Source organism: Doryrhamphus excisus, chromosome 15, assembly GCF_030265055.1.
Source record: "Doryrhamphus excisus isolate RoL2022-K1 chromosome 15, RoL_Dexc_1.0, whole genome shotgun sequence".
In the NCBI taxonomy this organism is placed as follows: Eukaryota; Metazoa; Chordata; class Actinopteri; order Syngnathiformes; family Syngnathidae; genus Doryrhamphus; species Doryrhamphus excisus.
The window spans coordinates 15,620,176-15,635,137 of record NC_080480.1 but is presented as its reverse complement, the minus strand read 5'-3'; the positions used below and the strand labels follow the sequence as shown (position 1 = coordinate 15,635,137).

Below are 14,962 nucleotides of genomic sequence, written 5' to 3'. Positions count from 1 at the left end.
TCATCCTTAAATCTTCCCTTTTTTTGTGTGTGTGTCCCCCCCATGTGTGTGTGTGTGTGTGTTCCTCTTCATCTGGTCTAATCCAATCTCATTAGCCCCATGAATGGAAGGCTCTCTGTGTGAATCCATTAACAACCCCCCCTCTTCTCTCTGTCTCTGTAATCTCTCTAACCCCGTGGGATTAATCACCCACGGAGAAGCGAAATCGACCCATTTAATCGCTAAAAGATGTGACAAAAGCGCCGCAAGTGGAGGATGTGCTGGGAAATTATTGGCCAATTGATAACTACTGGATTTAGAGAAAGAGAAAGAGAGAGAGAGAGAGCTGTGGGAAAAAGTGAGCAAGTAGTCACACGTTTAGGAACGCTTACCTAATTAGGAGACTTACGGAAAATTTCATTCATTTTCTACTGCTTATCCTCACGAGGGTTGCGGGAGTTGCTGGAGCCTATCCCAGCTGTCTTCAGGCGAGAGGCGCGGTACACCCTGGACTGGTGGCCAGCCAATCACAGGGCACATATAGACAAACAACCATTCACACTCCAATTAACCAATTAACCTAGCATGTTTTTGGAATGTGGGAGGAAACCGGAATACCTGGAGAAAACCCACGTATGCACCGGAACATGCGAACTCCACACAGAGATGGCCGAGGGTGGGATTGAACTCAGGTCTCCTAGCTGTGAGGAGACTGCACGCTAACCACTTGACCGCCGTACAGCCAATCATTCATTCATTAATTAACTTTCGTAATTTTCATAATTAATTTGTCTATATGTGCCCTGTGATTGGCTGGCCACCAGTCCAGGGTGTACCCCGCTTCTCGCCCCAAGACAGCTGGGATAGGCTCCAGCACCCCCTGCGACCCACGTGAGGATAAGCGGTAGAAAATGAATGAATGAATGAATAATACTGCAATATTTCAATTTGAAGCGCTGCGCGGTGGGCGAGTGGTTAGCGTGCAGGCCTCGCAGCTAGGAGACCCGGGTTCGATTCCACTCTCGGCCATCTCTGTGTGGGGTTTGCATGTTCTCCTCGTGCACACGTGGGTTTTTTCCGGGTACTACGGTTTCCTCCCACATTCCAAAAACATGCTAGGTTAATTAGCGACTCCAAATTGTCCATAGGTATGAATGTGAGTGTGAATGGTTGTTTGTCTATATGTGCCCTGTGATTGGCTGGCCACCAGTACAGAGTGTACCTCGCCTTTCGCCTGAAGACAGTTGGGATAGGCTCCAGCACCCCCCTCGACCCTCGTGAGGATAAACGGTAGAAAATGAATGAATGAATAATTAACTCACAAAACTAACTAATTAACTATGACGTACATTGCGTGGACACAGTCGCCACCTACTGGCCTGGCATGCAAATTGCAGTATTTGCACTTTTATGTACAGTATGTACTCCTCTATAGAAACAAGGATGTTTGTTTTTCTGTACTCAAAAATATATATGAAAAATATAAAAAAATATAAAAATATAAAAAATATAAAATATAAAAAATATAAAAATATAAAAATATATAAAATATATAAAAAATATAAAAATATATAAAATATATAAAAAATATAAAAAATATACAAAATATAAAAAATATATAAAAATTCCCTAAAAACGTCCCCTAAATGTCAGCAGAGAGACTTTGAGTACGCTCTTCCTCCCAGTGTTTGTAGAATTCTGACCACATTTCACAACTACACACACACACACAAACACACACTTGGTCAGATGGACTCAATGAACATATTCCAGTCGGCAATAAGCCATGAAATCTATTTACACGACACACACACACACACATTGTGTCTAATAGACACGAGAGCCATCACGACTCTGATTTATTTAGCGGTTGCCGTGCGTGTCATACATGCCGCTATATGGGAAGTGACAGGCCATGAGTGGGGGGGGCGGCAGGGGGGTGAAACGAGGATGCAAACATGGCCTCAAGGTGCTGGCGTGCGCAAACAAGTCGCACAATGACCTCAACCCAGCCCTGTCTGCTCCAGTGTGCCACAATATGTACACCTCCGCACAACAGCATGTAGCTGAAGCCTTTGAATGGACGGCGATGCTGTTAGTGGATACTCCAGATCGGGGGGGGGGGGGGGGGGGGGGGGGGGGGCAAACTCTATCGCTATGGGGGCCAAAACTCAAAGCCTGGTTGGTCACCTGTGCTCTAGATCATTGTATCCTTCAGAAGGATTAGTAAAGCACGACAAACTATTTTAATGATATTGTTCTGGTTTATAGAGTAAATTGAACCCCGGCATCCCACAGAGTTCTATGTTCAGCCCCCATTTATTTACACTACTTTCATCCACAACTGCAAGTGACTAGAAATGGAAAAAAATTAGCAAGGACTTGAGGTCAAGCAGCTTCTGTTTTATGATGAAAAAAATATATCTGTTTTTAAGTTTAAAATAAATGTAAAATTAATAAATTCATATAAATTAATTAAATAAACTAAATACTGTAAAAATAATTTTGCAGCATTGTAGGGTGGTAGTTTAATGTAAAATAAAAATAAAATAGTAAAGCACAATGGCATTTTTACAATGTAGAATGAAATGAATGAAAATTAAAAATCTACAAAAAATAATTGAATGATAAAATGATATTATACTAATACAAATATTTTAAAAATATTTTAAATATTATATTACATTTGAAATATTATATATTTAAATATTGTATTATAATAGTATAATATTATAAATATGATATATTTAAAATTTTCTTTATTATTTAAGAAAATATATAGTGGGGCTATGATTTTGGAGAATGAAATGAATGAAAATTAAAAATCTACAAAAAATCTACAAATCTACAAAAATAATTGAATGATAAAATTATATTATACTAATAAAAATATTTTAATATATTACATTTTAAATATTATATATTTAAATATGATATTATTATAATAGTATAATATTGTAAATAATATTTTTTTTAATTTTCTTTATTATTTAAGAAAATATATAGTGGGGCTATGACTTACTCTAATATGAAAATAATATATCTGGTGTATACATTCCTGCACTATATTAACTGAAATGCATTTTTGCAATGTAATTAAAACAACGAGGCATTCACTGCCCTTAGGTAAAACTGGAAGTCCAGTCCAAGGTAACTTCAGTGTCACATTAGAACTACGAGGACTAATTATGGAGCAAGCACATGGGATCTTTGTGTGGTCAGTGAGTGCACAAACACACACACACACACACACACACACACACACACACACACACACACACTAGCATAAGCGGGACACTTTTTGCAGCGCAATGACGTCTCCAGGTAGCGAGACGCGAGTTTTCCCTCAGTGGAGAAGCCATTAGTCAGAATGCTGGTGATTTATGGGATGTCTCCTTGCTGAATTTAAATGAACTGCCATGCTGCTCTCAAGGCGGGGGAGGGGGTAGAGGGGAGGGGGGGGGTTAGGGGGTCTTTGGGGCCGCTCCCCTTTTGCTCGCCGGGTCTCACTGTGGTTGGCGAACATTAAACATTCTTTTGCTTTCAGTGGCATCCGAGTCCAGAAGATGCTTGTGTTGTGTTTAAAGAAATCAGGGCGAGGTCAAGGTCAGTTGTTATGACGTTAAAAACACAAAACAGCATTTCAGTGCTATATTTCTCATAATTGTTTCTTAGCATTAATAATAAATGTGAGCCCAAACACACGGAAAAACAAAAAAGACGAATCATGGGGTCTCATTATTCCCAGATTTTCTTCTCCAAGATTAATGACTCCCGTATTAATGATGTTGCGTATGCTAGCCTCGCCTTCCCTGAAGATGCTTTGATATCTAATGAGCCCCATGGACGTCCTGCCATGACACGAGCTAGCTTACACCGCAAATGTTAGCCAATGTAAAAATTATAGCTATTGCTAGCTGACATGACGAGTGTAAAAGGTAAATATAGGGGTGTTATTTCATATCTAGAGGGCTCTAATAATGTTAAAAAAATGTATTTAGAAGGCCGTAAATTTTCGAATTTTTTCGAAGCGCTAACAAAAAAAATATTAAATTCATAAATAAGAAATCTTATGTTGTGTAAAATTGACTTATCACGTTTGCGTCTGGATATAAATGATAAAATTGATAAATGATAAAATTCAACCATTTTTATTTTTATTTTTTAAATTAACAATAAGCCACGTTCAAACCCAAAACAGCATAATTTCTTAAAATAAATTAATTTATTTAATAAATTTATGAAAAAATTTGCTAAATTTTAAGTGCGACTTTGCTTTACTTAGCATATGTGTGTGTGTAGCTGACACGCTACTATGTATATTGCTATGCTAGTGGCTGAGCTAGCACACTAAACACTGGCGTCCCACAGGGTTGTGTACTCAGCCCCCTTTCATTTACACTGATACAAAAAATACAATGCAAAACTCACCACTCCACAACGACGTGTACATTTTCCGATATAGGCTAGCTCGCTAAACATTTTTATCGTAAAGTTTTACTACTAATCACATTCGCCTTTTATCAAAATTTTATTTCGTCCCCCTTGAAGTACGTAAACGGCGACTCCCCCCAGCTTGGCAAAGAGCCGTGACCTTTTACAAAACGTTGTTGCCACTTAGCTTGAAGAGCTAGGACGGCAATTACTAGCTTATGACTCCGCCATGTTGATATTAATATGCTAGGCCACGCATTTATCACTCTTTGCCTAATTTGCCGTCAACGACTCGCAGCGGGGGGAACACTTGTGGGAACAAATATTAAGGACAATCAAGCTTCGGCGCGTATAAGCAACGTCTCCTTACCAACTTTTTTTGAAGTCGCAGAAGTCGAAGAGCCCACGAGCTTCAACACGCCACTCTTCATCTCCACTAGAAAGAAGATGTCAGCTCCAGCGAGTGTTGCAGTAGCAAAACTATTCCTTTGTGGTTTGTGTGCTGCTGCCGCTGTAACTCCAACTCCAACCGTCCCCTCCTCCCCACGCTGGGAGCGACACCGGGGCCACGTCTTTGCCAGACTTCCAGCTGAGGTTCTGACAGGATCCTGCATGAAGGCAACCCAGCCTGGACCTCTCCAGGGTCACACAGAAAAAAGAGAAGCGAAAGAAAGAATGGTTACTTTACAATGTCATGAAGCATTGTGTGGAAAAATAGGAGGACAACAAAAGAAGCAAGATCTAATCGCCATGGCAACATGACCTTGGAAAAACCACAATAGGCGTGTTTAGCTCCAAAACTAATAACTATGATACTACTATTAAGACAAAGCAAAACATAAAAAAAATACTTCCGATAAAGAAACATTAAAGATTGTACCAGAGGGGTCTTATGATGTTAGAAACCTATTTGATTATATAATTTTAGAATATTAGATTAATTATTTATATAGAAAAAACAATATATAGATTATATTAATTATTTATATAAAAATATAAATATAAAATATATTAAATATATAATTTTATATATAATATACAATAATAATATAATACAATATTATATAGCATTATATATATATAATATAGCAGTATAGATTCACTATCAACTGAAAATGACTGAAAACAGTCATTCAATGACAGCAGCACTCGTGCTGCCCCAGACCATGACAATACTGTACCACCACCATCATGACTGACCTTATCCACCCTATACCTGTGTCAAGTATGCTGATGGTGATGTTATGAATTGCAGGCTGCACGAGTGCTGCCGGATTGTGGGTGAGCAGTGGTTCATAAACTGAAAATGAATGAAAACACAGTCATTCAATGACAGCAGCACTCGTGCTGCCCCAGACCATGACAATACTGTACCACCATCATCGTGACTGACCGTTATCCGCCCTATACCTGTGTCAAGTATGCTGATGGTGATGTTATGAATTGCAGGCTGCACGAGTGCTGCCGGATTGTGGGTGAGCAGTGGTTCATAAACTGAAAATGAGTGAAAACACAGTCCTTCAATGACAGCGGCACTCGTGCTGCCCCAGACCATGACAATACTGTACCACCATCATCGTGACTGACCGTTATCCGCCCTATACCTGTGTCAAGTATGCTGATGGTGGTGTTATCAATTGCAGGCTGCACGAGTGCTGCCGGATTGTGGGTGAGCAGTGGTTCATAAAGGGGAAAAGAGTCATTCCTCCAACATGTACTATGACATTGTGAAGCAGAACATGATCGCCGCCGTAGCAATATAGATTCACTATGAACTGAAAAGCACTCGTGCTGCCCCAGACCATGACAATACTGTACCACCATCATGACTGACTGTTATTCGCCTTATACCTGTGTCAAGTATGCTGACGGTGATGTTATGAATTGCAGGCTGCACGAGTGCTGCCGGACTGTGGGTGAGCAGTGGTTCATAAACTGAAAATGAGTGAAAACACAGTCATTCAATGACAGCGGCACTCGTGCTGCCCCAGACCATGACAATACTGTACCACCATCATCATGACGGACCGTTATCCGCCCTATACCTGTGTCAAGTATGCTGATGGTGATGTTATGAATTGCAGGCTGCACGAGTGCTGCCGGACTGTGGGTGAGCAGTGGTTCATAAACTGAAAATTAATGAAAACACAGTCCTTCAATGACAGCGGCACTCGTGCTGCCCCAGACCATGACCAAAACTAATAACTATGATACTACTATTAAGACAAAGCAAAACATAAGAAAATACTTCTGATAAAAAAACATGAAAGATTGTACCAGAGACCCATAAAACCAACAACAAATAAGCGAATGAAAGCAGTAAAAGTAGGCTAGAGTGAGTATAAAAAGAGAATTCATACATATATTACATATATTACTACACTAATTGTCTTGTAGGGACAAAACAAAAAATAACAGTTCCCTACGATTGGAAACATGACCTTTCCTCACGGCAGGGCGGGAAAATGGGTGCTAAGGAAGAAAGACGTAGAGCGTTTAGCGAGGAGATGAGTTTTGGGCTCCGGCTGTGACCGACGCCGCAGTCCTGGCCGAGGTAGAAAGGTCACGGCGTCATTTGGCGAGGAGGAAGAAAAATCAAGAGAGCGAGAAGTCGCTGCTTGCGGGCAAGGCAGATGGCGGCGACGCTCGCATTTACTGCCGTACCTGGATCAGCGACTTCCTGCTCGCTCAAAGGGTTAAAGTGCGACTCCCCCCTGTGGGTTTTTTTTTTTTGCTTTGCTCGGTGGAGGGGAAACGACGCCGAGACGGAGGTCACGGGTGATGGAATCCTGTGAGCAACGACTACGCTCGTATTGTCTTTACGCTACATTTATTCGTACACACGTGTTCATGAATAACAAACAATGACAGTTCTTTTAGATCACTTCCTGTGTCATCATTTGTTGGGTGCTGTGTCCCCTAAAAAGCGGCACCGTGGGGGGTCACCGATTTCGACTACACAGCCTTAGGGTGTATTCTTTTTCAGTGTGTGTGTGTGTGTGTGTGTGTGTTTCATGTCCTTCACTGTTCCTGCATCCCACTTGGATATTCTGTGGATTATTGTGCCGGTCAGCAAAAATCGGCAAAGTGGAACGAGCGCAAAGGAAATGCATATTCATTTTCCCAGCAGCATACGCTTGGCAAATTTCTCGAATTTTTGCACATACCTTATGTAAAAAAAAAAACCAATTGTTACTTCGTTTTTTTTTAATACTACAAATAGTGCTCTATATATACTGACTAAAATACATATACAGTGTAAGGCATTCAGAAGATGCCTTCAAAGACATAATTTGAAAAGTAGTGTTCTACACTGGCCACAAGGTGTCAGTAATGTTACCGTAATGTTCTGTGCGACAACAGGAACAACAGGCTTTTATTGCGTGCTTGAATGACCTCACGACAAGCCCGATAATCCCGAATAAGAACTCGAGCTACTGTAGCGCAAGCTAAAACTCATCTCGGAATACGTGACGTCACTTCCTGTCAGCCCGCCCCTCAGCTCCCTTGCGAAAATAACAAATTTATAGCAAAAGTATGTCTATATATTAAGTGACTATGTGGTTTAATGATGTTAGAAACTTTATTTAAACAAATTTTATGCTACAAAACTACAAAAATATTCCTTTTAGGAATAAGGAATCCCCTATCGTAGTCGGGTGTGGAACCAATTATCCGCAATAAATAAAGGTTTGTATAGCAGTATAGATTCACTATCAACTGAAAATGAGTGAAAACACAGTCGTTCAATGACAGCAGCACTCGTGCGGCCCCGGACCATGACAATACTGTACCACCATCATGAGTGACCGTTTTCCACCCTATACCTATGTCAAGTATGCTGATGGTGGTGTTATCAATTGCAGGCTGCACGAGTGCTGCCGGATAGTGGGTGAGCAGTGGTTCATAAAGGGGAAAAGAGTCATTCCTCCAACATGTACTATGACATTGTGAAGCAGAACATGATCGCCGTCCTAGCAGTATAGATTCACTATCAACTGAAAGAGTGAAAACAGTCATTCAATGACAGCAGCACTCGTGCTGCCCCAGACCATGACAGTACTGTACCGCAACCATTATGACTGACCATTATCCGCCCAATACCTATGTCAAGTATGCTGATGGTGGTGTTATCAATTACAGGCTGCATGAGTGCTGCCGGATAGTGGGTGAGCAGCGGTTCATAAAGGGGAAAAGATTAATTCCAACATGTACCATGACACTGTGAAATAAAATATGATCACCGTAGCAGTATAGATTCACTATCAACTGAAAATGAGTGAAAACACAGTCATTCAATGAAAGCAGCACTCGTGCTGCCCCAGACCATGACAATACTGTACCACCATCATGACTGACCGTTATTCACCCTATGCCTGTGTCAAGTATGCTGATGGTGGTGTTATCAATTACACGCTGCACGAGTGCTGCCGGATAGTGGGTGAGCAGCGGTTCATAAAGGGGAAAAGAGTCATTCCTCCAACATGTACTATGACATTGTGAAGCAGAACATGATCGCTGCTGTAGCAGGAAGATTCACCATCAACTGAAAACACAGTCATTCAATGACAGCAGCACTCGTGCTGCCCCAGACCATGACAATAATATACCACCATCATGACTGACTGTTATTCGCCTTTTACCTGTGTCAAGTATGCTGATGGTGGTGTTATCAATTACAGGCTGCACGAGTGCTGCCAGACAGTGGGTGACTTTACAGACTTTTACACTACTGTATGTACAAATATTCAAAAATCACTCTCTATTTGGACTAAATAAAAAAAACTACATAGTCGGTAGTGAAGGTCTAAATAGAAGTCCGAGTCCTAGTTTTGACTTCCTGTGACTCGCCTACTTTATGTTGTCCCCCTCGCCCTCCTGCAGGTCTCCAAAGCAGAGCCCAGCAGAGCGTTGATCCCGCCTCTCATGAAAGGAGCTCTTTGATAAGCGGCGGCCAGGAGCGACACAAGGGAAGCAATCAGAGCCTGGAGCTCCACCACAGATGACTTGTGTGCTCGCTTGTGATGTTGTTTGCCTTCTTTGACCCGATAAACGCGCCTCCCTTAAAAAGAGGAAGAACCCTTCAAGGTTTTTGTGTGTGTGTGTGTTTGTGTATATGTTTTTTTTTTTTTTTGTCCCTTGTGCACCTTCTGAAACACATTTGTTCTGCCTCCGCTTGCCTTTGTACGCACACACCGGCAAGGTGTTGCTTTGAAGGGGTTTTGGATGTCTTGACATTGCAATGCTATGATTCCTGCTTTTACATTTCCTTCACTGACTCATTGTTTTGTCTTTAACGTAAGCCTAAATTAAAATTCATTTTCCTCACGAGAGGCGAGAGGCGGGGTACACCCTGGACTGGTGGCCAGCCAATCACAGGGCACATATAGACAAACAACCATTCACACTCACATTCATACCTATGGACAATTTGAAGTCGCTAATTAACCTAGCATGTTTTTGGAATGTGGGAGTACCCGGAAAAAAACCCACGCATGCACGGAGAGAACATGCAAACTCCACACAGAGATAACCGAGGGTGGAATCGAACCCGGGTCTCCAAGCTGTGAGGTCTGCACGCTAACCACTCGTCCACCGTGCAGCCAATATAGTTATTCATTCATTTTCTACCGCTTATCCTCACAAGGGTCGCAGGGGGTGCTGGAGCCTATCCCAGTTGTCTTTGGGCTGGACTGGTGGCCAGCCAATCACAGAGCACATATAGACAAACAACCATTCACACTCACATTCATACCTATGGACAATTTGGAGTCGCTAATTAACCTAGCATGTTTTTGGAATGTGGGAGGAAACCGGAGTACCCGGAAAAAAAAAACTCACGCATGCACGGGGAGAACATGCAAACTCCACACAGAGATGGCTGAGGGTGGAATTGAACTCGGGTCTCCTATTTGTGAAGCCTGAGTGCTAACCACTCACACACCGTGCAGCCCCTAAAAAGTTTTCTTTCCTTTTATTTGGGTTTAAAAGTCACTTTAAAAATCAATATAGGGGTGTTATTTCATGTCTAGAGGGCTCTAATAACGCTTAGTCACACTCACATTCATACCTATGGACAATTTGGAGTCGCTAATTAACCTAGCATGTTTTTTGGAATGTGGGAGGAAACCAGAGTACCCGGAGAAAACCCACAAGGTGTTCTTCACAAGGAGAACATGCAAACTCCACGCAATTTGGAATTGAACCCTGGTTTCCTAGCTGTGAGGTCTGCACGCTAACCACTTGACCACCATGCAGCCCCCTAAATTTAGATGCAGTACATTATTTATTATTGCACTACAAATTGAATCCATCGTCAACACACTTGCAACACAAGTGAGTAGATGGGCTGCATGAGTGCTGCCGGTGCTGCGGCTCATGGACGTAAACAAATATCAGAACAAATGAGTACACCTCAGAGTGAAGTGTCCAATTTGTGTGAATATTTGTTTGCATTGCTCTTAATCCTCTTGGGCGTGGAATTGAGCAGAGCTGCATAGGTTGTTACTGGCAGCACTCGTGCGGCCCCAGACTGTGTTGACTCATTTTCAGTGGATAATAAATCTATACTGCTTGAGCCACTGTGGGATTTTTATTCCATAAAGAGGATGATCAAGGCCTACTTATGTGGTCTCCCCCCATCCCCCCCAGTTTCCACTCTTATGAGTGGCAGCACTCGTGCGGCCCCAGACTGTGTTGACTCATTTTCAGTGGATAATAAATCTATACTGCTTGGGCCACTGTGGGATTTTTATTCCATAAAGAGGATGATCAAGGCCTACTTATGTGGTCCACCCCCCACCCCCCCAGTTTCCACTCTTATGATGCATATCCGAAGTAAAAGTTTCTCCGCCCACACTTTGGCAGCTTCTTTCAGCCGAGGCGTCGAAGTCGAAGGGTCGCTACGACAGTGGGTTAGCTGGAGCCATTTGTAAGCCACCAGCAGTGCCCAATGGGCCAAGACAGGAAGTAGTCCTGGCGTCACAACATCACAAACGCACGACGTGATCCTCCATCCAAGAACTGAATGAATGATTCATGATAGCGCTCCCTCATCTTTCTGTTTGTCCTCTCTTTGGTTGGGAAATTAAGACATGCCCCCCCCCCCCCCCCTTTGCTGTTGTGACTGGCAGGTCCGGGCAGCAGGTGTGGGGAGCAAACAGCCCCCCCACCCCACACCTTGCACCCCCTTCTTGAACAAACCCTGAAACCAATTTAGGGCCTGTGTGCTCCCTCGCAGAGGTAAACTCCTGCTCTGTTATGAGGACTAAAACAATAAAGTAAATTTGCATTGCAGACACACCTGCTGTATGATGTATTGGGATTTGGGGGGGGGGGGGGGGGGGGGTGCGAGGGGGGGTTGTTATTTGCTCACTGATGAATTAGACACTGGTGACCGGGTTTGGAAGTTTGGTCACGATGAAGGGACAAGACGTGCAGAACAACTTCATCCATTGATCTGTCTCAGTCTGTTACAAGAGTTCAGTCCAGCATTCCGGTCCAAGCCAGGAAAAGTCTGTGGTGATATTTTTGGAAACGAGGCTGATGGCTAAAAATATGCCTGAAAGTCTTAATCAATTAATTAATCAATTAATTAACCAATTTAGTCTTAATTCTTCATCTTAGCAAGACATTTTGGACAACTGTATGCTTCCGGTTTCAACACTTTGTTGGAAGACCCCTTTATGTTCCGCTCCACCTTCACATTCCATGCTTGTCATCTCGGGGGCCGAGTTTGGGGCTCTTGTCATGTTGGAGCGCTGTCCCCAAAGGGAGGGGCTCATGCTTTGCATCACAATGTCTCAGTCCATGTTGGAATTCATGTTTCCCCTCTGTGAACCACAGCTCATGCAGCCCACAGATTGTCATTATTCTACTGTCGTGCTTGACACAATTATAGAGAAGATTATATTGTCAGTTGGGGTGGGAGCAGGGGTGGATTAGTGCTGCACGAGTGCTGCCAGGACTGGGGAGCTGTGGCTCATTGACAGGAAACAAATTCCAACATGTACTGTGACAATGTGTACATTCAGGAGGACACATTGACATTGTCAGTTATAGCAGGGGTACTGTCATGGTTAAGACATGTGCGAGTGCCGACAGAATTGGGGAGCTGTGGTTCATTGAGGGGAAAGATGAATTCCGACATCTACTGTGAATGTGCAAATTCAATTATATTCAAGCTAAACATGCACTATACGATTCAATGAACCGCAACGCTCCTCGCACCAGCAGCACTCGTGCAGCCCGCAGACTGTGAGGCTTTTACCACCGTAAATTAACACAATTATATTTAGATTACAGTGTCAGGGATGGTGGTGGTAGCGTCGTGGGCTGGGGCTGCACGAGTGCTACCAGAACTGGGGAGCTGTGGCTCATTGACAGAAAGATAAATTCCAACATGTACTGTGACAATGTGTTAAATGTGTACATTGAACAGGACAGATTATATTGTGGGGTACTGTAATGGTCAAGATCTGTACGAGTGCCGACAGAATTGGGGAGCTGCGGTTCATTGAGGGGACAGATGAATTCCGACATCTACTGTGAATGTATTCAATATGTAAATTCAATGATATTCGAACTAAACGTGCACTCGACGATTCAATGAACCACAGCGCTCCTTGCACTCGTGCAGCCCACAGACCGTGATGCTACTGCCACCATGATTAACACAATTTGAATTAGATTACAGTGTCAGGGATGGTGGTGGTAGCGTTGTGGGCCGGGGCTACACGAGTGCTGCTTGCACCGGGGAGCTGCGGTTCATTGAATTTCAGCTACTAGATGACATGCCAGCATACTGGGACGAGTTCAGACAATAAAGGTGGAGCTATTAAAACTACATACAGTGAAACACAGCCAGGTACGTTTTTATGATACATATCCACATATTATATTGTTATGCTTTGTATAAAATGAACATATTCTTTAGCATGTCGTTGCACTAATTAGAACCTGCCGAGGACTCATAAACACAACGCATATTTCAACGACATCATTTGCAAACGTCATTTACTTTCATCTTTCGGCCCCATTCATCACTACCCGGGATGGAAATGTCATCAAAATGACATTACTGCTGCATATAGATTTTTTTTTTTACTCTGAATAGAAGCCGTAATTTGATATAAACCTGGAAATCAATACGCTCAAAAAAGGAAAGAGGCCAATAAGAGAAGGTGTCAGCCCGTTGAGGCGGAGGGATAACTTCTTCAGCACCGCGTCAATGTCGGCGGTCCCAGAAGAGCTGGCCTTAAAAAATATGTGTGTGTGTGTGTGTGTGTGTGTGTGTGTGAGAGAGAGAGAGAGACTTCTGGCCAAGTTTATTACCTTGGAGAAGGAAATGTTCTCTTCTGCTGTTTGTCTTTTCAGTATGGGATCCTGTTCAAAGACAAGATTGACAGTCAACCACCTGAATAATGAAATACAACTAAATATTTACATACATATATTTATACACAAATAATATATTCCAAAAAATATATAAATAATATAATAATCACTTATGAAAAAACAAAAAAAAAAATTCAGCTGGAAGGTGCTTGTCGCTGCCGTTCTTCCATAGAGAGGAAAAGCAACTCAAATCCGTTAAAGATATTTTCATGCTCTGTTGAATTATTTAAAATTAATTTGATTAATTTTTATTCATTTTATTAAGATTCATTAAGATTGACAATCAACCACCTGAACAATAGAATACAACTAAATATTTACATACATATATTTATAAACAAATAATATATTCCAAAAAATATATAAATAATATAATAGTGAGAGGAAAAGCAAGTCAAATGCGTTAAAGATATTTTCATGTTCTGCTGAATTAAGATTCATTTTATAATATTTTTATTAATTTTATTAATTAAGATTAATTAATTAAGATTGACAGTCAACCACCAATGAAATGCAACTAAATATTTACATACATATATTTATAAACAAATAATATATTCCAAAAAATATATAAATAATAATCATTTATAAAAAAAAACAAAACATTTTTTTTCAGCTGGAATGTGCTTGTCGCTGCCGTTCTTCCATAGAGAGGAAAAGCAAGTCAAATGCAATTAATTGTATTATTTTTATTAATTTATTAATTAAGATTAATTAATTGACAGTCAACCACCTGAACAATGAAATCCAACTAAATATTTACATACATATATTTACAAACAAATAATATATTCCAAAAAATATATAAATAATATAATCATAATTTATTAAAAAAAACAACCCTTTTTTTTCAGCTAGAATGTGCTTGTCGCTGCCGTTCTTCCACAGAGAGGAAAAGCAAGTCAAATATGTTAAAGATATTTTCATGCTCTTAATGACTAAGTTTGACTGCCAAGATGGTTGCTATATATCCAAGCTCACCGGGAAGTGATTGGACTTTTACAACAAAGTATCAGAACTTGGAGTATATAGGGTGCAGGTACTTCACAAACAAATAAAAAGGTAAGGACCGCAAATTTTCTGTTTAATTAATTAAAAAAAAAAAATTAACTAAAAAATAAAGCAACCAAACAATCAATTGTGCTGGAACGAA

General features: G+C 41.3%; 1 protein-coding gene across 1 annotated transcript in view; it reads right to left on the bottom strand.

Moving 5' to 3' along the window:
* The window catches only part of LOC131103448 (uncharacterized), a 137,946-nt gene that overhangs the window by 12,168 nt on the left and 110,816 nt on the right, over positions 1–14,962 (bottom strand). Inside the window, exons 4-5 of the mRNA XM_058049740.1 lie at positions 13,747–13,797; positions 4,784–5,047 (exon numbers count right to left, since the gene is read on the bottom strand). Coding sequence (XP_057905723.1) covers positions 4,784–5,047; positions 13,747–13,797 — 315 coding nt within the window. The remainder of the gene's footprint in view (positions 1–4,783; positions 5,048–13,746; positions 13,798–14,962) is intronic.